Source organism: Argiope bruennichi, chromosome 10 (assembly GCF_947563725.1).
Source record: "Argiope bruennichi chromosome 10, qqArgBrue1.1, whole genome shotgun sequence".
In the NCBI taxonomy this organism is placed as follows: Eukaryota; Metazoa; Arthropoda; class Arachnida; order Araneae; family Araneidae; genus Argiope; species Argiope bruennichi.
This window is the reverse complement of record NC_079160.1, coordinates 71,033,566-71,058,286: the sequence shown is the minus strand read 5'-3', so window position 1 is coordinate 71,058,286 and position 24,721 is coordinate 71,033,566. Positions and strand designations below refer to the sequence as shown.

The window sequence follows — 24,721 nt, the reverse complement described above, 5'->3', positions numbered from 1 at the left end:
CAAATAATTCGCCAAGGATGGTACAGTAGATTCAGTAACAATGCTAAATTCATGTCAAAAGATATAATTTCGTAAATATTTTACTCCAATTGCGTATAAGGTGTACTCTGAAGTGACAAGCTTATTAAAGAGAATGCTAGAAAGTTTTGGAAAGACCACTCCCGCTGATTAAAATAATGAAATAGAGGTAAGCGAATCAAACCTAAAACATTATCATGATGTGATGTATTGTTAAAAGTTACAATATCATCAAAAAGAATTTTTGAACTGAATTAGCGATAATCCGTATAAATGATTGCAATTAATGTAGGAAAAATATTTAGCACTTATAATTAGTTCTGCGCGTAAAAAGATAACATTCCTTTTTAATGATGAACAAAATTTCCTTCTTTAATTTCAAATATTGCGAAAAAAAATAAAGGCACTGGATTAAAAAAAGAACTAATGAAACAATGAAAATGAACTGCATTTTGTGACAACAAAAGAAAGTGTGTTACGAATTTTCTTTTTCTTTTCAATTCTTTTTTAGATAAGAGACAAAGCACCAAGCTCTAATTTGTTTTTAAGTCAGATAAATCAATTAATTGAGTATAATATTAATATTACTTTTTAAAAGAAGGGAAAAAAGCATGCGATTTAAATTTTTAAAGAGAATTTATAATGACCAGTAATCGAGTCAAGGACATAGGCTAACTTTCATTAAAACAATGAACAATATTGCTGCAAATCATATTTAAAAAAATCTTTAAAAATTTGCTAACATTAGAAAGGGAAAAAAATGCTGGATAACTAAATTGATATTATTAAAAGAATCTTTTATTATTATTATTTTAATTTTAAAAAGATGCCACATGTTAAATTAGTTTCAAAAGTCATCACAAAAAATTTAAAAATGCTTAGTTTTAAATTAATTAAGATTTTAATCAGTTTTTTTTAAAAGTGAATATGAGAATCAAATCCATATGCTTCGAAGTATATCCATACTAAATTTCATAGTTCTTAGTCTTCCCCGTACAACGCCAACACACACATTCGGGGGTTTTTTTATTGGTAGAGAATAGAAACAATAATAGAGATTTGTTGAATTCTCCACATCAGATTAATTACATTATTATTAAAAACTGCAGTAAATCGACAACTGGGTAATGATGAATTTTGGTTTCGAGCATTTAAGTGATTATTTTCCCTGACCAATCACCCACTGAGATTTTCCGCTCCATTTTTTTAAAAAAAATTGCAGTATTCTTTAGAAAAGATTTCAGCGCACTACTCAAAATTAAAGATGCAACATTTGATAGGGGCCAGAATGGAACGCCGACGCAAGCCCACAGTAATTAAGTTGCGAGAGCACCTGCAAGACACCACCATACGACATGCTGGTGGTGCGAAGGTGGATTCGTCTTCGCATTTGTCTCAGCCATCTGAGAACTGCGTCACCCCTGAGAGCCTGAGCATGCTATCTCAGCTCGACGAAGAACTGCAGAATGACTTCAAATGGCTCATCGGATTCGATTTGCGTACAGTTTTTCTGTACGATATAGATAAAGGTAACTCTGTGCTTGATAATAATCAGGAACTAAATCAGTTGGCCAGTTGTGAAGAAAGTACCCACTTGGGGAACAATGAGTCACCTTTCAAGAAGAAAGGTAAGATTTTTTTAAAGATTTATAATTATTTGAATCGGAGCTTCTTGAATTCGTAACACTTTTTTAATGTAAAATTTTTTGTGATCTTTAAATATACATCTGCTGTACACATTATGATGCTATTCAGTATATAATTCAAAGACTTCATGGAAAATCTAGTTATTTCGTTAAAAAGCGAATCGAGTCAGTTGGACTATGCAGAGATTAATAATTGCATTCATTATTTTATGAATTAACAAATTATTCTATAAATTAATTACAAAAATATATTAGAATAAAAACATTTTTTACTCGCGAAAACAAATAACTATTTTTTTTACAGTCTACGATTATTTAATAAAATTCAAATATTTCTTTCTTTGCATCTGTGTTGAGCATATCATTAAAAGAAAATTTTGCAGAAATTAAATCAATGCGTTAAATATTTTATAAAAATTACGTATCGTGATTAGCGTAATTCTAAATTAGAAGACATAATGTTTAGATGTGTAGGTCTTTACTGTTTAAAATGATAAGTTAACCTATATAACAGATGATATTAATAAGTTGATTTCTTCCGTTATTTAATGAACATTCAGTATATGCACACAAATGCATTTAGTATGTGTGCGTATACAAATAACAGAATAAATTAGTAGAAATAATTAAATAAAAAAGCGAGACTTAGATCAGGAAAGCAGACGCAATTTCTTTCCAAATATGAAATACAATTGAAAAAAACCAAATGATAAATTCTTTACTTGTATTCTGAAATGTTATTTTCAGTATTTAATTGAAAGAAGAATAATTGTAAACGATAATTAATTTCTTCAAATATGTTTAAAATCCAGACGATAAACTTCCAGTTTTTTCCAACTAATGCTCTCTTTTCGCATTCGCTTAAAAATTGAAAGTTTTGGAATAATATAAACAAGTCGGTTTGTATATTATTTTTATAATATTTTTTACCATAAAACCATTTATTTTGCAGTAGATACTGAATTATGCGACAGCAATAAAATTGTTATCCGTAGTGGTTTCATCAACTTAATTGTTTTTGTTTAAGGACTGAAAGGGATTTAAAACAATAATTCAGATAATAAAAAAATCTATCTTTGATTTCTAGTTTGCCGAGAGGAATAATTTATTTTTTAGGTTAATTTTTTTTTTATTTTATCAATTTTGTGGAAATATTTTTATTTACTTATTATGACTCATGACTTCGTGGCATTCACGTTTTGTACCCAATACTATTTAATCAGATACTTGGTGTATAAATAATACAATAACTGAGAGATTGTAATGTAATACGAGTAGATACGAATATGATTAAGAGCACTTCCTGCACCATTCCTGTATTTTAGAATTCATAAATTTCTGTATGGGCCTTTTTTTACAAATTTATTTGGTAACTAGTCTAAGAACTTTTTTTTTTTTATCTATCAGAGTTTATTTCCCTATCAAGCAAGCGGCCCTAAGTAGTTGCCCAGTAGGAAATCTTTTGCCTCTTAGTCCTATTACAAGGCTTTCTTTTTAACCCAATAAGCTACTGCTATTGCCTTCTTCATCTTCTTAAAGGTATTCTTTAACTCAAATTCATATTTCAACGCAAAATAATTAACGTTCAAGAAGTTTACATTGAGTATTTAAAGCAAAGTGATTTGCATGTTCATAGTTGCGCTCTAGTATACCTAACTCTTAATCGTCTGGTGCGAGAACTGAATACACGTTATCTCGGAGATCTCCAAAATTCGTTTACCTAGCATAACTTCTTCACGAAGCAGGAAATTTATTTTCCCGCATTGTATTTAAAAACTAATGCACTTCGATTGCTTTTATTACTGGCTTCAGAATCCCTCATTTCTAAGTTCAGGAAGACTTTACTTCACAAAGAAGTAAAATGAAATGAAAAGAAAATCGTTTTTCCGGAAATCTTTTTTTTTTTGGAGGGGGGGGGGGTAGCTATTCTATTTTGATGTTGATTTACATTCTATTTTTTATCTCACTATTTTGTTTTAATTAAAAACCTGTGTAATTGTGAAACTAAATTTAAAATTGGTTTATTTAACAATTAAAAAAAATATTCTATCTTTTTATTTCACCTTTATTTTGATGAAATCTAAACCATCTTAAAACTTGCGGAGAATTTCATATCTGAAAACAGGCAAGTACCATTCGCTTCAGGAATCCGAAACTATAATTTTTGTACAATTTTAGCATGCAGACAGATAATATGCAATAACTTATAATGCATTACAGGTTTTCTTTGTTAGATCTTTACCTTCGTCCATTTAGATATATTTTCTTTCAATTCTTTTTATCAACTAATCATTTTGAACCCTATTGTTTTGTTTTTATAGAAAACTTGCCTATTAATTATTCATATGATTAGTTCAATACTGAGGATTTAATCTCAACTACTACGCTTCCTAATTTCACTAGTAATTCGAGGTTTGCGGTATTGGTAAATACGAAGATGTCAAAAATTACCTACACTTTAAACATATCTCTTCCTACATATTATACACTGACTTCTGACTTCTCTTACTTTATTCTTACAGTGCTGTGATAATGCAATAAATGATCCTAATACCACATTCCTTCTGATTCCAGCTTCTAATGGCCACTCCATTATAAGTTTGCACTAAAGAGAAACAACGAGCAGTGATCCGCTTCTTCTAATAGGAGAATGTCAAAGATTTCAGATTCAAATAGCAACAATAAGAAGAGAGTCAACTATCACATAGAACTGCGTTGTTGGGGATCAAGCATTGTGGAGGACGAGTTACAAGAGTAAGAATTATCTCTCGAGCTAGCTGAATGTTGTGATATGTAGTAGAAGTTGATGGGCATCCTACGTCTTCTGCAAGCTTTATATTTGTTTGGTTACATTTAGATTTCTCGATCACAAAAACACAGTTGCATGTCATAGTGAGCTCCCTGTATATTATAATAAAAGTATACGATGGATTTCTGAATCTTTGTCATCCACCAATTAGAGGAATCGAATCATTGCTCATTGTTCGTCGAGTGACCAAGATCTATCTCCAAAAGAAGGAAAGAAAATGGCGGAATTAGGATCAATCAATGCATTATCACTGCATAATAACAATAAAGTAAGAAAAGACAAAAATCAGAGCAAAATGTCAGGATAGTTATGTCAAAAGTATAAATGATTTTTGACTTAAGTATAACGTTAATGTCTCATCGCACTCCTCTTCAGACAAAATCAAAGCTATCTAACACATCTACAAAGAATTTCCGTATCTTAGAATCAGTAACATATCTAGTGGTGTATGCCTTCCTGTTGCATAATAAACGTTCCAATAATATCCTTTCTCAAAACCTCGCACATCTTTCTTCATCGACACCAGTTTCCCGTAAGAATAATAACTGCAGTGCTGATTAATTGTTCTCCAGGATAAACATTCATTAAAGTGGTCTTTAAAAAAGAAATTGTTTTCCTGGCGGATATTTTACTGAACAATATCTTGATTCAAATCACAGATCAAAGCATCATTAACCTTTAGGTTATAAAATAGGAGAAATTTAAAGCATCCTGCTACAGTAGGGATTTGATTTCATTGACTTGATTGCAGAATTGGAACTAGAAGGTCATGGGTTTTTCTGGGAATCTTTTAATCAAACTTATGTTAAATCTATGGCGAATCAAATTTCCTGCCGCTGGTGTGATGCGAAAATTTGAAGAACATGTCACTGGCTCAGATGTCATTCATCTTATTTCGCCACAGTTTAAAATTAATATATTTGCACTAAAATAACCTTCATGGATCTTCAAGGGTGTTAATCAAACTAAACGATAACAGATTAGCTGTCTTTGGCAACCAGCTTTTTCGACCTTTATTACGACTTTTAGGCAATTAAATCATTAAAAAGGATTTTTTTTTTAAATTTTAACCTGTTTTTAATACCAAACAAGAATGTAACTGAATCTGTCCTTTATGGCAGATTCGATAAAATTCATGGGGTTATTTTCAGGCAAATTACTACAGTGAATACCACGAAATAAAAACGGAAGTGAAAATCCTATTTCGCTTTTATTTTAATTTTATCCTGTCTTTCCTCTCCAATCCTTTATCCTACTTTTTTATTTTAATTTTAACATTGAAAAAAATACGCGATTGAATGTTCTGATGGGTGAGTTTGAACACATTGCACATTATGTCATAACAATTCTCTATCAGGCAACGATCAAGATTTTCTATTTGATGTCTACTTCTTGATTTCTGTTGTATCTTTCCGCTGATTTAATGGATCTTTTGTGGACACCTCTCCAGAATATATCTAATAATATTTTGTAGCTTTATTAATTAAATACGGTTGCAAAAATGTTTAATTAATCAATCTGAAACAATTCATATAGCGGTTTACATTTTACTGTTGCCATTTTAAAATAAGTAATACGAATAATTTATGAATTAAGGATGTTAACATTATATCAGTATTTGTATAAAGGAAAAGAAAAACAATTCCAGCCATTTTTAAATCATTCTAATGCAACATCTCTTGTTCTTTTCTGTCGCTCTTTGGTTAACGATTCTTGCTATTCACAATAAACTGATCCATCACAAAAGGGATGATATTAAAGAACAGTACAGCGTGACTCTTAGTGATGTGATCGGAGGAAAGATACATTCGTTTTACTGAAAAAGGTACTCTTATCGTTTAATGGCGGTAAATTTACCATCTTTATGCATTGGCAAAGGGTCAACTGTACAGCATCTATTCTGTCCGTAAAGTAAAGTTTACGATTATGCCAACTGATACTGATACGGATACTGATTATTGTTATGATATAATTAAGAGTAAAATAAAATTAAAAAATAAAAGAAAAATTTACGAATCTATTCTAAAGCATTATCATGTAATCCAGTTGAATTGTACTTCGACACGGGAAAAAACACAGCACCAATTTTATCGATTTATGTTTTTAGATTGGCTATCATAAACAAACCACTATATTTGCTCTCGGATATCGAACCGAAGAAGAATAGAATTGTGGGAAGTTTATAACATCGGTTTTTCGCGTTTAAAAGGACGCTGTAAATCTGAGAGGATAAATTTGATTAAATAAATTATATGTATTAAAAAAAACTGATACAATAAGCCAACGAACTTAGAAATAGTTTAAATAAAACAGTAGGAAATTTTAAAAAATGCAAATTCCAAAGCATGTATTTGATTCAATTTTAGTGAAATTTTCTCAAATCCACTTATATAGTACTCAAAAGAAACACCTAGTAAAAATTTAATATCGATATCTGCATTTGTTCGAGAAAAATTTAACTTTATGGAAAACTGTCTATACATACCTTTCAATCTGTCCGAATTCATAGAATGAAAAAGACATTTTTTTTTTTTTTTTTTTTTCCTATTTTTCTATATTGATCTGCATTTTCAGATGTATTATAATGGTTAATTTTCAGAAAAAATGGATGGAAAATAAATTTGAAGTTAAGATTTTGTCTTAAATATCAACCCCGGACGCATTTTTGCACGCAAGCACTGTAATTTAATGTTTTTCGGAAACTTATATTACAAAGTTATTTAAAAAATAATATTACAAATTAATTTTTTTAAAAAACTAATATTACAAATTAATTTTTTTAAAAAACTAATATTACAAAGTATTTTAAAAAACTAATATTACAAAGTAATTTAAAAAAACTGATATTACAAAATAATTTTTAAAAAAACTAATACTTCAAATTATTTAAAAAAACTAATATTACAAAGGAATTTAAAAAAAAACTAGTATTGCAAAATAATTTTTAAAAAAACAAATATTACAAAGATATTTAAAAAAAAACTAATATTACAAAGTAATTTTTCACACTTTTTTTTTTCCTTTTTTTGAAAATTGACCGTTATAATGCCCTTTGAAATCGCAGAATAATACTTTTAGAACAAAATTTTTTTGTGTGTGCTCTTATACAGATAGAAGAGTTCTTATAGAGACTTTTCAAAGATTTTCCGTTTGATAAAGTTAATTTTATCAAACATGACGCTGATATCGATCTGAAATTTTAACGTTTTAACAAGAGGTTTCCTTTAATGTAACACGTTCATAAGGAAAACTAGAAAAATTTCTTTCAAATTTTAAAAAAGTTAAGTTAAAAATATTTTTCTCAAATTTAAGCTTTAAAAAAATCTTCCTGCTGTTTTTAAGTTGTCTTAACATTCAATACTTGTCTTTTTATTGCCTGTAACTTCCCTCTTCAAATTTTTCCTCTCAAATTAACGAACTTATTTAAATGTAAAGACACAATATTTTAACATCTTTTTACCTGTTTCGATATCCAGGAACAAACACAGTGGTCTATTTTTGATGGCTCAAACTATACAATTAAACAAGTGAAACTGCTACAGTCTTCCCACATTTTTGTACTTTTCGTGACGATTGGACTGAATTAATGTCACAATATACCGAAAAAATCTTGGGGGAGGGGGGGGGGAGGCGAGTAATTTAAGTGATATTCGATGCAAAACCAGATTATCAAATAGGCTAAAATAGGCTACTTCTAAGAGGCTCTTAAAATTAGGATCTCCAAAATTTCGGGAGGCTTTTTTTTTTTTTATCATGTGAAAACATGATGTTGTTTTGGTTTGAGATTTTTGAAGCTTCAAAGTGCGTAGGCAACCAATTGGCGATTTATCGCTTTTCGCTTTTAGGGTTATTAGAAAATAATGCAGAAGTTGATCGCCAACTGAAATTACAACTTGATTTCCAAATTATTCATTCTCTGAATTCTTACGAGTTGCCTTAATTAATTTAAATCATTAACCAGTTTAAAACAATTTGAAACAATCATGCTACTATCAGATTACGCATGCGTCAATATTTAGAAAAACGATGGGGTTTTTTTTCATCTCAAAATCGGTCGAGATCCAAAACTTTGTTTGCCAGCTAGAAAAATTGAAAATACATTTTTTTTTAAAAAAATTATCATTATATATAGAGAGAGAGGAGAGGGAGGGATAGAGAAGTCCCGTGATTGTTTCAAACCGGTTTAAACTGGTTAATGACTTAAATTAACTAAGACAAATAATGACTTAAAAATAATAATGTTCTCACATGATAACCTGACATTTGCGATCGTAGATTTCATTTATTATTATTATTATTTTGCGATATTTTCTGAATGTAATAATCTTATGCTTACATTTAATTTTCAAAGACTAATTCAAATTAAAATCAAGTATCGTTCAAATATAAAGCATTATTTTAATATTCCTATTAATTATCTTTTGCAAGATTTATTTTGCTTAAAAATATAAAAAAGATACTGATTGATAATTTTAAAAATGTCCCACTCTATAGTTAAATCACGATTAAATTGTGTTCGGTTTTTATTATTATTATTTTTTATAAAATAGTTTTTAAATTTGAATCTTGAATTTTCTTTATGCGCAAAATACCGAAATAAACTGTTTCGAAGGAAACCCATGGTTAAATATTTTGCGAGTCTATCAGAATTTGCTACATAAGACAGCAAATGTAAAGAATAAAAATCAATAAAATATATCTGGTGTAATTAGAGAGGGAAAATGTTGGCTCCGAAATTTACACTGCCTATAGATACCAAGAAAGTTACACTGCCTATAGATACCAAGAGAGTTAATGTGGTCCAGATGCGACTAAACAAATAATAGTAGATACAATATTGTAATCAGTCAGATTTCATGATGGATCTTCATGTGGCTTAAATGCTTTAAAGACTGTCAGAGATTCATTAGAACGTCAACCCGCATCGACTCAACAACCACTGCAGAAGGTTTAAAGCCACCGCAATGTTATACCGCAGCAGCCATACATTAATGATTTCATGTGAACTCTAATTCCTGCAATTATATATGAACTATTCATCGCAAAAGGATTGTAAATAAAGAAGTTAAAGATCAAGTATAGTCCACTGCTCATTTCGAATCAACAATCGGCATTCATCAGAATTTTTATATAATTATTATTCATGAAAAAATCATTAATTAAAAATAGATGGATATGAGAAGAAAACTAGCAAAGTGCGAAATTATCACCTAAAAGCTTTTTTAAAAAAGGTCCGAATCTCTAATCCAAAAAATAGACTTGATAATTCCTTCATGTATTTTTAATAATTTTTCTCTTAATAATAACAATGATAATGTGTTCACACACACACACACACAAAAAAAAATGCATTGAATATCGTTGTAATGCACCTTTATATATATTTATTTTTCGGATCAATAAACAAGCCCTCGTTTGGTTTAGTTATATCAATGTCCCGTTTTAAAGTAACATTAGGGCTATTTTGGGACGAACCTCATAATTCTGAACCGTGGTCAGATGACGAGGATTACACCTGAGCCCCCCCCCCCCCCCTCTCCAAACTTCCAACCATACCAGCGGGAGGACGTTTGGCTCGGACGTATTTAACATGCCCCAGATCTACTTACAGGCGGTTCTTCGGTAGAATAGGTTCTCGCACCTGAAAACCTCCGGGTTCGAAGCAGGGACCTTACCACCAGCCCACCGCGGCCTAAATAAGCCCTCGTATTAGGTGGATAATTATGCCTTGAATTATTTTCCCCAGTGCAAAGTATTAATAGCCTAAAAAGTCAGTGATTTGGGAGAACAAACTAGTCATTGAAGACGGCTCATTTGATTTGTATTATATCGTTTTAAAGAGTGAAGAATAGAATAATTTGGCATCGTTCCTTGATGATTTGCTCGCACTCAGCATTCGACGTACAGGCAAATTTAATTATCATTTGAATATTTCAATGGTATTTTAAATTTCTGACATTCCAACAACGATCTGCAAATTTTGAACTTTATTTCTCACTCCGTTTATCTATTTTAAGTTGTGAGATTTTCCTTATGCCACTAAAGTAAGGGGAGTGGGGGAATCAAACCTACGAGAATTTAGCTAACGAAATGTATGTGCAACTGTCATGTTTTAGATTGAGATAAGCCATATTTGTCATATGCTTTCCCGCAGAAATTTATTTAAAGTAATGGATAGTTTTCGTAATGTTGTTACTGTTAACAATCTTTATTTCTGTTAATAATTAAGGAGGAATGTAATATATATGTGTGTGCATGTTGGTACTCAACAGGCAAGACCGTTTGGTCAAAAGTCAGCCAGAATTGGGGTATATATACTTCAGAGGGTAAAAATGAGCACCTTAGAGCAATTTTAAAAAAAATTTATATTAGAATTTTAATTAAAATTTTAACGTTTTTTGACACAAAACTGCGCTTGTATTCACAAAATCCCATTTCAAATTTTATATATTTAAATCATTGCATTTTTGAATAATTGCGTTTACATGTTTCTGAAAGTACCGACCGACAGACAGTCAATCCTTTGTTGGATTTGGCTCCAAATTTGACAGGTATCTATCTACACATAGATGTTAAATCCGTGTGCCGAATTTTCTCTATCTACCTCTCTTCGTTTTGTAGTTACCGTGCTAACTTATATTCGAACAGCCGGTCAGACGGACTTCTGAACAGATTTTACTTAAAATTAGACAGAAATCAACAGATTTGGTGTAAAGATTGTATACCAAATTTCAACCTCCTAGCTCAAAGGGTTTTGAGTTATCTTTGTCACAGAAAAACTGACTGACAGGAGAACATTTTTCAAAAATGTGTTTTTCGAATTCAGGGTGGTGTAAAACGGGAAGATTCGTCAAAATCTCGAGTTCGAATTACTATACTTCCTCTATACTACGTATAAGAGAAAATAAAAATGTAGAAAGATATGAGGTACTGGAAATCGATGGAAATAATGATAGAGTTTGATACATTTGGCAAAAGACAGTCTGGACATCAATGGTCTACCCCTTTATCAATATTTTGTGAATTGATCTTTTCGTCACAGATAACTGGTATATTCGCTTATTTTGTTCCGAGTGTCCTTACATTTTGGAATAAAAAAATGATTAATTCTTTGATTTCTTGAAAACCAATTCCAATTCCTCCAATTTTTGAAGAGGGTTAAATCAAACAACTACAACGGGATAGAGTGAACAACACATTTTTGCAGTTAAATGAGAAATATAACGATGAATTTCTTCTGTTTTAGGGAAAACAGGCAGAAGAACATATAAACAGGCAGCAATAAAAAACTTCAAACCTACAAAATATTCGAAAACTGCCGAAATGGTATTTCGGTGCCTTTATGAAGTCGGCGAAGCATCTGTCAAAGGCATTTATAACTGGATTAGGTGAGTACAAATTTCTAAGCCGCCTAAGTCAAATTTAAAAATTGATAAGCTATCCAAATAAATTTCGTTACACATTTATCTTTCGTAAAATGTTTCGTTATGATAACCTTTATTATTATTATTTTTTGCAGTGGTATGTTTCCGGACTTTAAACCGTCAGATATCAGCTGGAAGGTAAGAAAACTTGTAATTTTCATTTTTGTTGATTTTTTAGCACAATAGACATAATTTTTATCTTGTCGTATAGGAAGTAAACAAACTGAAATACTTTTTATACAGTCCTCTGGTTCCATAAGTCACATTTAGTAAAAAATTGCCGACACTTTGAAACATATGACAACAAAATCCCATCGTTTTATGACTAATATTGACCATTATAGAAGGCTAACCTAAATAGGAATCGTATACAAGCATACTGCGTCAAATGTATTCAGAGCGGCTGTAAAGCTTTTCAAGCGTTCTTCTATATTTTAAAACGTTTAAAACGCTTTATAAATGTTTACTTGTTTGAGTTTTTATTTTTGTTTGTTCTAATGCGGCGAAAAAAGAGAAAAAACAGAAATTTTCGAGGACAGGAGAGGACGGCGAAAGGGTTAAGAAGCAATTTGAAAAAGTAACACAGTAATGCATAATTTCAATTTGAAAATGATCCTTTAATTTATCTTAGGAGGATCCAAATTTTATTAGTAAATTCGTCTAAAATAATGGCTTTCAGCATTTCATAATAATTGATCATAAGTTGATCGATTTTGATTGCAGAATTTTTTTTTTAATGTTACAGTGCCTAGGTAATATTTTACTAAATATGATTGATAGGACCGAGAGATTGTATAAAAATTTGCTTTCGTAACTTTTAGAGAAATATATTAAATACTTTTAGAGAAATATATTTATTGATTCAAACAACATAAAATATATTTCTTTCCATCATTTAAAGCCTTTTTTCCAATTGGAATAAACTGTATATCTCTAAAGGCATAGAATTTAGCTATATGACCATGATAAAAGTGGCCACCCTTTATATTTATGTAATAAATGTTCTAACTAAAAGAACTATGGCCGAGATCTTATTGCAAAACAAGAGATTTCTATCAAAATTTTAACGAAATTCATTAAAAAGAAACCAACCTGTCCACGTGCAACTGAGCATGATAATTTAAAAACGCAAAGACCTATCTAAATGAGATCAGTATATTAAATGAAATTTTTATACAAAATAAAATAAAATTCTTCGTATATTAAATAAAATTTACAAAATCGTGTATAAAGTTTTGAACTAAATTTGTCGGGGGGGACCATTTATTTTTTTATAAATTCGTGTCAGTGTGAATGAGATAACTAAACTAGCGAGAATGGTCCCCTCTAAACATTCTCGCATACTCTCTAATAAACTTGTCACACCGGAGAATGCCTTATATGGCATTGGCGAATGGCATTGGGCTGAATTTAGCATTTTTACTGAATCTATCGTATTATCCTAGGCGTTATTCGGCGATTAATTCCTAGTATGCGTTACCAATATCCAAAAATCGAATTTATGTTTTATATGCATTTCCCAATCAATAGAAACAAAAATTTGACACTAAACTACGCATGTAATTAAAAAATTCCCATACCAAATTTCATATATTTAAGTCTTTCGTTTTTGAGTTATCGCGTTTACATGTTACTGAAAGTACAGATCGACAGATGGCCAATCCCTCGCTGGATTGACTCAAAATTTGGTTGGTGTGTATTATAGATGTTAAATCTGTGTGTAACATTTTTATCTATCTGGCTGTTTTCGTTTTGTAGTTATTATATTAAAGTATATTCCGCGGCCGGACAGACAGACTTCCTATGAACAGATTTTGCTCAATATTTGATAAGAATTTACAAATTTGGTATACTAACCGTATATCAAATTTCATCCATCTAGCTCAAATAGGTTTTGAGTTATGCTATTCGCAGACAGAATGGCATTTTCTAAATATGTGTTTCTCGAACTCAGGAAGGTGTAAAACCTATTGAATCGTCAAAATCTCCAATTCGAATTTTTTGTGACTATTATCGTGCTTTTTCTGTATTTCGTATAAGTAAAAGTAAAAATCATTTGGAATTCTATATTATCCATTAAAAATATTTTTATCTTAATTTTATGTATTTTTATCCATAGTTTATCTGTAAATAAATTAATCTTATTATTTATATTGAAAATTAAATGTTTTCATGTACGCCATGAATTTATTTATATCCACTGATGCATATAACCCAATAGCGGTACCCGCACAGTGTTACCCGTAGCATAAAATTCAAGAGGAAAAATTAGCCTTAAACTTAAGTAAGCCTTAAGCCTCCACCCGATATGACATTGGCATGTCACGCAACCTAACAAACATAAAAATATATTTAGAAATCATCAAAAGTAACAACAAAACAATTTTCATAGCACACATTCAGAAATATTTAGACTATTAAAAAGGTAAAATTATGATATATTCATAGACAAAACAATTCACTAAAAATATACAATAGAAAAGCTGTTTTAAAATTTTAAAATATACAAATAAGACATTCTACCCACTGTTCCACATTTGTTTATCAACTCTACATAATCTGATATGAAAATAAAATTCAGCTAGCTTCATAATATTTCTTTGTAAACTATATTGGCTGGCCCATCACTTCGCTCCTCATGAGATTCATTCTGTTTCTGTAATTCAATTGCAGTGCCATTTAAAGAAAGAGAGTTACTTCGCTGAACAGAAGACTCTTCTTCCCTAAGAGTGGACATTCATTCTCTGATATTCGCTAACCGAACGTTTCTTTCTTCTACATTTTCACTATCGCGCAACAAACAAAGCATTTGGCATTTAATGTGCTCTGCTCCGACCAAGGTTAAATTTCCTCTTTTTTTGGGGGGAGGGGCATAATGAGTTTTGAATCGCTGTTTAAAATCAGACGTAAACAAAGAAATGTATCCCATACGCAAACCACAGCCTTGATATTTGCGCATGCGCAGTTTGAGGTTTTCGTACATGCGCGGATAAGTGCAAAACACAGATACTGCTTTTTACGCATGCGCGAATCGTAGTAGGAAAATAAATAAAATCTCAATTATAAAATTCCTTTTTTTTTTATTTTGATATGACTTCAATATACTAAAACCTTCCCCCAAAAATGCCCAACAAAATGGTACAAATATTTCCAATATCGGTTATGTATTTCTCGAGCTTTGCTCTTTCAAACATACAGCTTTGGGACTTCATTTTATTATTTTCATTTTTATGGGACTTCATTTTATGTATGGATGTAACCAAAACTGTCTGATAAAACAATGATAATCTGCTAAGTTTTACTTTGATAATACATTAAATACAACACAAATACAAAAACAAACAAAGAAAGAACACGTGAAATTAAAAAGAAAGGGGATGTAGTCCCATTTTTCTATGATCATTAAATGAAAGGATGGCTCTCGAAGCATACGGAAAATGAAATTTTGTGAAACAATTTACCTACCCATGCCTTAAAAATAATGAAAGTTTCAAGGTCGAATTCCTGTAGGGTGACATTTTAAAGAAAGAGTGAAATAGCTTTGTACTGCCTTGAGGAAATGTACTTGACATTTCCTCAATTCTTGAAATGAATTGCTGGCGCCCGTATGCAAAAGATTAATTGATACTCATTAAATTCTAAATTAATTGATAGTGTTTATAGATTGATTTATTATTTTAAATTTTATAAACATGTTACACATTTTGTGTTTCGTAAAATAGTGCAAATATCCAAGTATTCATTTTGAGCATTTTTTCTACTTCGTATTACAGAGAAAGTATAATAATCATCAAAAAATTCGAGCTCGAGATTTTGATGAATGTCCAAGTTTCAGACCCTTGATTTTAATCTCTGGCATAAAAAGTTTATTAGAGAGTATACGAGAGCGGGAAGACTACTCCGCTGATTTTTTTCGTCCAACCGGAATCAGATCTTCATTCAAGTTTTACAATATTGGCAACTGAATAATATAAAATTTCCTTTATCTAAGTCGTTGCATTTTTAAATTATTGCATTCATTTACACATGAATGTACAGACCGATAGATGACCTACCTAAAAGAAGATCTGGTCCAAAATTAGATATCTACACATATAATTACAAAACCGATCGCCAAACTTGAGTTATTTCGGGTCGATATCTCGCCAAATGTAAACGAGAGGATTTTTTATTGCAACCTTAAAAGTCGTTTGTTATCTTTTCTGATTGCCATCCAAGATGGCGAATTCCTGGATGACTGAAACTATTTTTGATGTGCTTTGCGAAAAAACGAACATTAATCTTAAGTCTAACTATTAAAATCCTATGTTAAATGTCCGTTCTTCTATTTCAATATAATTTGGACTTTTATGATATCTCACGCATGCGAATAAAAAGATAGAAGATATCGTCAAAAATATGATGGAAATATATAATTTTAGAGTACTCGTATCGAATTTCATCATTCTAGCTTCTTGCGTTTTCAACAAAGAGAATTCCAAAATTAGTTACAATTGAGATTTAATTAGTCAAAAAATCAAAATGGCTGACAAAGCCAAAATATAACGAACAAGATTGCTAGCAGTACTACTCCCCTTGTTTATTCAGGTTACTATAATAATAACAGGCTCAATGGATACATTAAAGCAGCGGTTCTTAACCTATGGGTCGCGACCCAAAATTGGGTCGCGAAGCATATTTCTTGGGTCGCGCTGAGTCAAACCAAAAAAGTTAGTAATACACCAAATTGCAGACATTTTAGAAATGACGACTTGAATAAATATCAACAATCGAAAATAAATGTGATTAACAAGATCAAAAAATATCAGCTGATTAAAAAAGCGAGAGCAAAAAAAGTACGTGTGATGATAATAACGGTGAGAACTAAATGGAACAAAGCTGGCGAGGGCGTACAAGAGAAGCGCTCCAAATATTTGAATGCCATTTAATTTTGATGTAAGTGATTTGCATGAGGAATTTGTTAATATTAATCAATTTCAAGAACAATTAATAGAAATACAAAGTGCTTTCTGGTTAAAATTAAAAACCGAAAAGCCAATAATTGTTAAAGAAGCCCTAAAAGTATTATTGCCCTTTGCAACAACATATATGTGTGAGGCTGGTTTTTAGGCTCTGTGTGTAATCAAAAACAATTACTGGAACAAGTTAAATCCTGAAATAGATATAAGGTGCTCCTTGACAAGCATTCAACCGAGGTTTGAAGATCTTTGAAAATGTATTCAAGTACAAGGTTCTCATTAAAACTGTATGACTTGCATTTAAAATTTAAAAGACTTAACATATGCATTGATATTTCTTTTTTTTAGGAATAAGTTAAAATGTCAATTATTTTCAAAAAGTTATAAATATATTTTAATTTGGTCAATAAAAATTATTAAAAGCACTTGATTATTAATTAAATTTTCCTTGGATCGAAAAGTACTTTTGTTTATCTTTATTATTAAAAAAATAAATAAAAAAATTGTAAGTTAAAAAAAATCATCATCGTAGGATTGAAGATTTTTTAAAAATACTATCTAAAATAAAGCAATGAAAAAATTTTGACTTTTTTTGGGTCGCAACATGAACATATTTCTTAAATTTGGGTAGCGGCTTAAAAAGGTTAAGAACCACTGCATTAAAGTAAATGTTAACTTCTTATTTGGAGAAGCTGAAAATGCTAGCAAAGTGAATGATTGATAAAGCAAAGTGATGAAAGGTGATGTTCGTTATTATTATTATTTATGAGTGATTTGGTTAGAAATTTTCATCTTCTTCCCTTTGCAGAATGCTGTTCGTCACACACTGACGGTCAATCCTATTTTTCAAAAAAAGAAGTCTCCTTGCGGCAAATGTCATTTGTGGTATGTAAACAGAGCACCTAGGAACAATATCGGAAAGTCCAATCTTCAGTCCTTTCCTTCAGAGGTAAGATTCCTTGCATCAAGAGTCGAAATATATTGGACCACACTAAAATGATAATAAAGCACTAGCAGTACCCGCACAGCGTTGCCCGTGGCATAACATCCAGGAGGAAAAATTAGCTTTAAACTTAAGTCTAGCCTCCACCCGATATGACATGGCCATGTCACGCAACATCAAACAAACATAAAATTATATTTAGAAATTATGAAAAATAACTACAAAACATTTTTTACAGCATACATTCAGAAATATTTATACTATTAAAAGGTAAAAATATGATATTGTTACGGATTTTCCTCACTACCGCAGGGTTCGCTTGGATAGTGGGTGTATGGTGAAGAGAACACACAATCAGCAGGTGACAGTAGAAAACAACGATGACGTTTATTTACACGAAGAACATGAGTACACAAAGACGAAGAATACACAGACGGCAAATATTTACAGCAGGGACGAACACAGGACAGCACAACAGTAGACAGTAGCCCACAAGTAGTAATCGTCCACATCACACGAAGCGGTTAAACGAGCAGCAGGAGAGGTGATCCTCGGAGCTTCGCTCTACGGTCTCTCCAACGGCTGGACTTCTCGCTGCTTTCTCTCGCTTTAGATGCCGACTCACTATTTCTCACAACTGGCTACACACAATATACGACGCTGCCTCCACAGTAGACAATAGGATTCGGTACACAGCAGTTCAGTATTCACTCCACACAATGTTGGTAATTCACCGTTGCTTCGCTATTCTCGGGAAGGCTCGTTACTTGTCGGCGACTCCGACTACCCAATGGCACACACAGCTTGAGAGTGCCGGTCTTTTATAGTTCAGTGAGGCGGGGCTAGAATCTTCTAGACCAGTCAGGCGTATCTCGGTTCCTAATGGACGGATCGGCAAAATTCTAGAAGTTTCGAGTATTATCCATTTTGTCGCCAAGCTCTGGATCACTAGCTCGACATCCGGTAGCATCCAATACAGATGACTGTAAAACGGCCTTTCTTATGATGACACTATTCGCACTGGGAAGCAAAATTACAGGTTTGTAACAATATGTTCATGCCCTAAAAATAGTACTAATATCTCCAATATCAGTTAATTTTTTGGGCATAGTGAGTTTTGAATTGCTGTTTAAAATCAGACGTAAACAAAGAAATGTATCGCGTATACATATCACAGCTCTTGCTATTTGCGTATGCGCAGCTTGAGGTTTTCGCACATGCGCGGATAAGTGCAAATCTCAGATACTGCTATTTTATGCATGCGCAAATGATAGTAGCAAAATAATTAAAATCGCAATTATAAAACTCCTTTTTTTATTTTGATATAACTTCAATATACTAAAACCTTCCCCAATAAATGCCCTACAAAATAGTACAAATATCTTCAATATCAGTTAAGCATTTCTCGAGTTTTTATCTTTCAAATATACAGAAACTTTTAGGAGATTTCATTTTATACTACGTATAGATTAACACAAAATAACTATTGAAAACAATAAAGTAAAATTTTTATCACTGAATAGACAGACATTTTTCAAAGTTTTTATCTCAATATTATTTATATTATAGATATATTTAATTTTTTAAATATTATATACTGTAAATAAATCTCGAAAATAGTCCATATATGTAAGCATGGGATTACAATGAAATGGCGTCAATGAAGGAAAAAAAAGTGTAATGCGCTTTGATTCTGGTATTTCGTCAGCTTTAGCGGGGAAAAAAATTCCTGATTAAGAAATACAATGAAAGGATGCAACCCGCTTCCTGGCATTATTTCATTTACACTTTTCATTTAGAATTATACCAGGGAAAGTTTCAGCTAGTTATTTGGTAACACTGACATCCGAATCCAACTAAAGTAAAATTTACACTCAGTCAACTACAATCCATCCAGTTAAACCATGTGGAAACTGCTGTACAGTAGCAAGTACTTAGCTCATAAAGACAAGCACTAGCCAATGTCCGTTCTTTCAGCACATGCGCAATCTTCTTTCAGCACAGGCGCGACTTACTAAAATCTTATAACTCGCTGAGTGTAAACCCACCTTAAGCCGCGACCCGACGGCTTGTGGCCTTTACAGGTATGGACATAAATCTGCCAACTGGCTCATTGTTGGACCAACCCCGCCTGTGGATTCGGAGCTTCCCGCAAATTGTCGGCAAACTGAACAGAACCTCGGAAAACCACAAGAGAGGAGAAAGTGTTCCAATCTATAGAAGCGCATAGGTCGTTGGAGCAGTACTTTAAATACCGTCATGCCGTAAATGTCCGTCTAGTGCATGTTAAGCCCTGTTTTTTTACGGATATGGTCGTAAATCTGCCATCTAACCCGTAGTAAAACCATCCCCGCTTCTGAATGATGATCGGGATTTTCCCGCAAACTCTCGGTAAAATGAACAGATATCAAAGAAACCCGAAAACTCACAAGAGAGAGAAAATAGGGCTAATTATGCCAGTCTCAAGACAAGAACGGGCTGTCGAAATGGAACTTTAAACCTGACGTTGAAGGCCAAAAGATCTGAAAGTATGCTACGGGAATCTGAAAAGAGGCATCCTCTCCAGTTTTCCCTCCTGATCTGAAATGAAGAGGTCCATCCAAAAAAGCACACCTGTTGCCTTTCATTTTGAATGGGACATTATTATAAAATAAAAGCATTATCCTATAATTATACTCTAAAAAAAGCAAGGTTCTTTATAAAATCTGCTGTCAGCTGATTTTACAAAAGAATCAACTAACAGCAGATTACTATTAGCGAATTTAATTTACCTCTTATTTTGTATTCGCTTACCATTTCAAATGATTTGCTTTCTTTTTATTTTAAATGCAGAATCTCATGACTACAGAGCTTCCGAATTCAAGAAAACTTAAACAAGAAAAGCAAAACTGTAGCGAGAAGAAATTATATGGAATGGATGAGGCAAACATAAACCATGCTCATGGTTATTTTATATCAGCAGCAAAGGAACATGATGAAAATAATTATCAGCAAAAGTGCAGTGTAGAACACTGGATAATAACTAATTCAGGTAAGTTGGATAAAAGAAACACAAACAAACAAAAAAAATCAGGCTAAGAGTTCTCTTAAGCCCTTTAAATTCAAAACGGAATCTCGTATAGCCAGAGAAGTAACATGTTACCTAAAAGGGTTCGTCTTAAAAATGAAAAATGTATCCACAGATCCTTTCCCCCCAAATGCAAATTTTTTTAATAATTAGTTTATTTTCTTCGCTGCTTAAATTTTACTCATAAAGCTAAATGAAAATACCGGATAACAGATATCGCATTTACATGCACACAAAAATACAGACCGACATACAGCCAACCCTCGAGGATTTGGCACGAAACTGGATATGAATTTGCACATTCCAATGTAAACTTTGTGTCCCAAATTTTACTTATGTAGATTTTTATGTTTTGTAATTATTGCATTCGTTTGTACCCGAGCAGCCAGACTCTGGAGAATGGATTTTAGAAATTTACAAATTTGGTCTGAAGATCATATACCAAATTTCACTGTCCAGCTCAAAGGGTTTTTGTGTTCTAAGGCTATTTTCCAAAAATATGTTTTAAGTTTTAGGAATGTCTTAAACGTGAATAGTCGGTAAAATCTCAATTTTTTTTGACGATTACAGTACTTTTTCTTTATATATTTCGTATATGAGAAAATAAAAATGAAAACAATCATTATCGTTTATTCCATATAACTAAAAAAGTTGAGAAAAAAACATTCATTTTTTTTTCAGCAGCATTTTGGGATTTTAATTTAATGCTAAAAACTGAATTTACCATATATATAATTATTGGATTATAATCAACAATTATGTAATTAATCAGTCAATAAATCTCGAAATAATCCTGCTATGTTAGGAACTGAATTATAAATATTTGCTAACATTATAGATGTAAGTATGAGAATCTATGTGCTTTGGCACTTTACTGGCTTGATCATTAGACTTACAGTTGCCAATACTTGAACTTTACTTTTATACTTCGGAGGGTAAAAATGTTTCTCTAGAAGTTATTTTTAAAAATTATGTTAAATTTTATCGTTTTTCCCGAAATAACTTCCAAAAATATTACAGCAGAAAAATAATTTTTTTATTATGTTACAATTAAAAGAAATGTTTTCTCTATGTTATCAAAATTCCTTCTATTTTCAATTAAATTTAAAAAAATATTTTACAATATATTTCATTGTTGGAGATTAAGATATGAAAATATAATTAATTAACAATTAATAATAAGAATTAACATATAAACTAATTAAGAATATAAATTAATTAACAAAATATAACAAATAATAATAAAAGCAGACTTTTACTGATAAGTAAGTTTAATTGGTTTTGAAAATGGCCGCCTTTTACAGTCATGCAGAGGCGCAAACGCTTATTGAAATTTTCAGCAATGGGCCGCAAGTCTTCTTCCTTTAATCTATCCCATTCCCGTAGAAGCCATTGCTTTAGAGAGTCCAAACTTTTATGTCGTTTAGTGCAAGACATAGCCTCCAAAATGGACCATACACTTTAATCACGGATTGAGATTCGCCGAGTATTGTGCCTACTCTCCAGATGATATCACGTCCAGAAAATGCTCCTTCCATCACTCTTCTGTCTTTTTGACCTTGTGAGCTGATACAGAGTCTTGTTGAAACTCCCACTTTACATTGCCTAAGTGAGTTTTGGCCCACGGAAATATAACAGCTTTTAGAATGTCCCACTGGTACACTTTTTGATTTATTTTAGCTCTCTCATCCACAAAAACCAGAGATGTTTTGCCGCTCGAGCAAATTCCGTCCAGACTGCGACCGACTTTGGATTTTTGCTAAGTTCAATTGCTGAAATGCTTGGAGCGTCTACAGACTAGGTCATGTAGTCTTATGAGCTTTTGGCCGTTAAAGAGCTTCTCATTTGTGCAAAGGAATCTCTCTCAGCGCTGACTTGCGGCCCGTCTCAAAAGTTTCGGCGTCGTTGGAGCTGCACGAGTCTGTTTTCTTCAGTGAGAAGCAGAAATTTTTGGAACTTGTAAGGTTTTAGTCCAAGCTCTGTTTTTTCCATTCATTGCGCTGATCGGTCCCTTATTCCCCGTTCACGAGCGATCTTTCTCATGGAAACCCTCGAATTTCATTAAACTCGCTTTTTGATAACCTTACTGCTTTTGAAAGTGTTCACTATACGTTTTTGTTCATTTCTTACACTTTGACTATCATTGCGAAGCTCTTTGAAACGATAGATTGCATCAGACACTGTTTGCCGAGGCATATTAAGCAAACGAACTTCATACTGTCGTTTTCTTTCCTTAAACAACTCTAAAATAGCCCAAAAAACAATACGTAAATTAAAAGATACATTATAAAATAGGTTATAATTGAAGTAGTAGACAAAAAGAAGTGCACAAAAATTAAAAAGAAACTAACTTCTATTCTATGTTCTAATAACTTTGTCCGAATTTTTTTGCCTCACCCTGTAAAGAACTAAGCAATGGTTCTAAATTTTACCCATTTTTTTAAAAGCTTTGCTATTTTTTGAACAGAACAGAATTGTAAGGCTTTTAAATATAAGCAGAATTCTAAGGCTTCTAAAATTATATGAATTATATATCTATCTAATGTCAAGTTTGAAAATATTTTACTCAGGATATATTTGCTGTTTAAAAATATTTATAAGACCAAGTTATATAAAATATTTAATTGAGGTTTTCAGCACCCTTTAATTAATCTCATAAAATTAACTGGTCACCAAAGACAGCTAGTGTTTAATATATATACTAATTTGCTCATTCAAACTTTAAAACACACGTTCACTTTTGTTTTCAAATTTTTATTATTTATCTTTTTTCTCTTACTAGATATGTATGATTATAGAAATTGTAATCAAGAAATAGATCCAATACATGCTTCAAGAACAATACCTGAAGAATTTTATATTCAAGAAATTCCAATAACTGAATTTGCAATAGAAGGTACAAACTATACTGAACCAAGGGAGGTCAAGTATTTATTAGAAGAAACTGCAGCCTCTGTACCAATACAAATAATTCAAGCGAAATCATTATAATCAGACTTCATATCTCTACTGGATGTTTTGAATGCAATTGTGTATAATAAAAGTTTTTTTATACCTAAGTATAAACAGAAGCATTAATAATAACACCATTTCAGTTAGAATTTTAAAATGTAGCCTGGATGGAAGAAGAAACACAATGCTGTACTACATTCTAACAGGAAATTTACCTAATGCAATGAAACGCATTACACAAATTTTGGCGAAATTTTAATTTAGTTCCTCTCATTGTCCTTAGGACTAAAACTGTCAAAAAATAAATGAAATGTTCAAGTCTCAGTAGAGTTCACAAATAACCACCCAACTAAAAGCCTGAAAATTTTATATCTCCTATAACACAAGTGCTTAGATCCTTTATTCATTATGTAATACTAAGACATTGCCAAAGAAATACACAGTTAAGGTAATACAAATTTAGCATTTGTGTCATTTAAACTCGTGGTCTGAAAAAAAAAATCATAATAAAATATAGTATTTAGCAATTTTTTCGTAAAACATTATTCTAAAATTTCTTTGGACTTGCCATTTTTCTTAAGACTTCATATACAATTTCATATTATTTAATTTAGCCTTTTGAGTCAGATTTGGTTTGTTATGTAACGATACGATTGTTATGTAGTGTTCACATGTGTTTCTAATATACTCACAAGTTTTTAAAAATGTTTTTTACACACACACACACATATATATACTTAATTTGCAAACCACGACTTTATCCTTCTTCTTCATGATTAAATTAAAGTATATTTTTAGCAACTGCTAAAGTTCTGTTAAGCCAATGACAAGGAGCTAGAGCTAAAGCTACAGGTTCAATAAAACAATAGGAAAAGATATTTCAAGATAACAGGAAAAAGAAATA

General features: G+C 31.5%; 1 protein-coding gene across 1 annotated transcript; it reads left to right on the top strand.

Annotated features, from left to right (window-relative positions):
* Positions 1-1,306: 1,306 nt before the first annotated feature.
* On the top strand, positions 1,307-23,879 carry LOC129987583 (uncharacterized). Its single transcript, XM_056095546.1, has 6 exons — positions 1,307-1,646; positions 11,720-11,861; positions 11,993-12,035; positions 17,664-17,804; positions 20,631-20,829; positions 23,648-23,879. Exons 1-6 carry the CDS (start codon positions 1,307-1,309, stop codon positions 23,854-23,856), a joined length of 1,074 nt encoding a protein of 357 aa, XP_055951521.1. The 3' UTR covers positions 23,857-23,879.
* Positions 23,880-24,721: the final 842 nt, after the last annotated feature.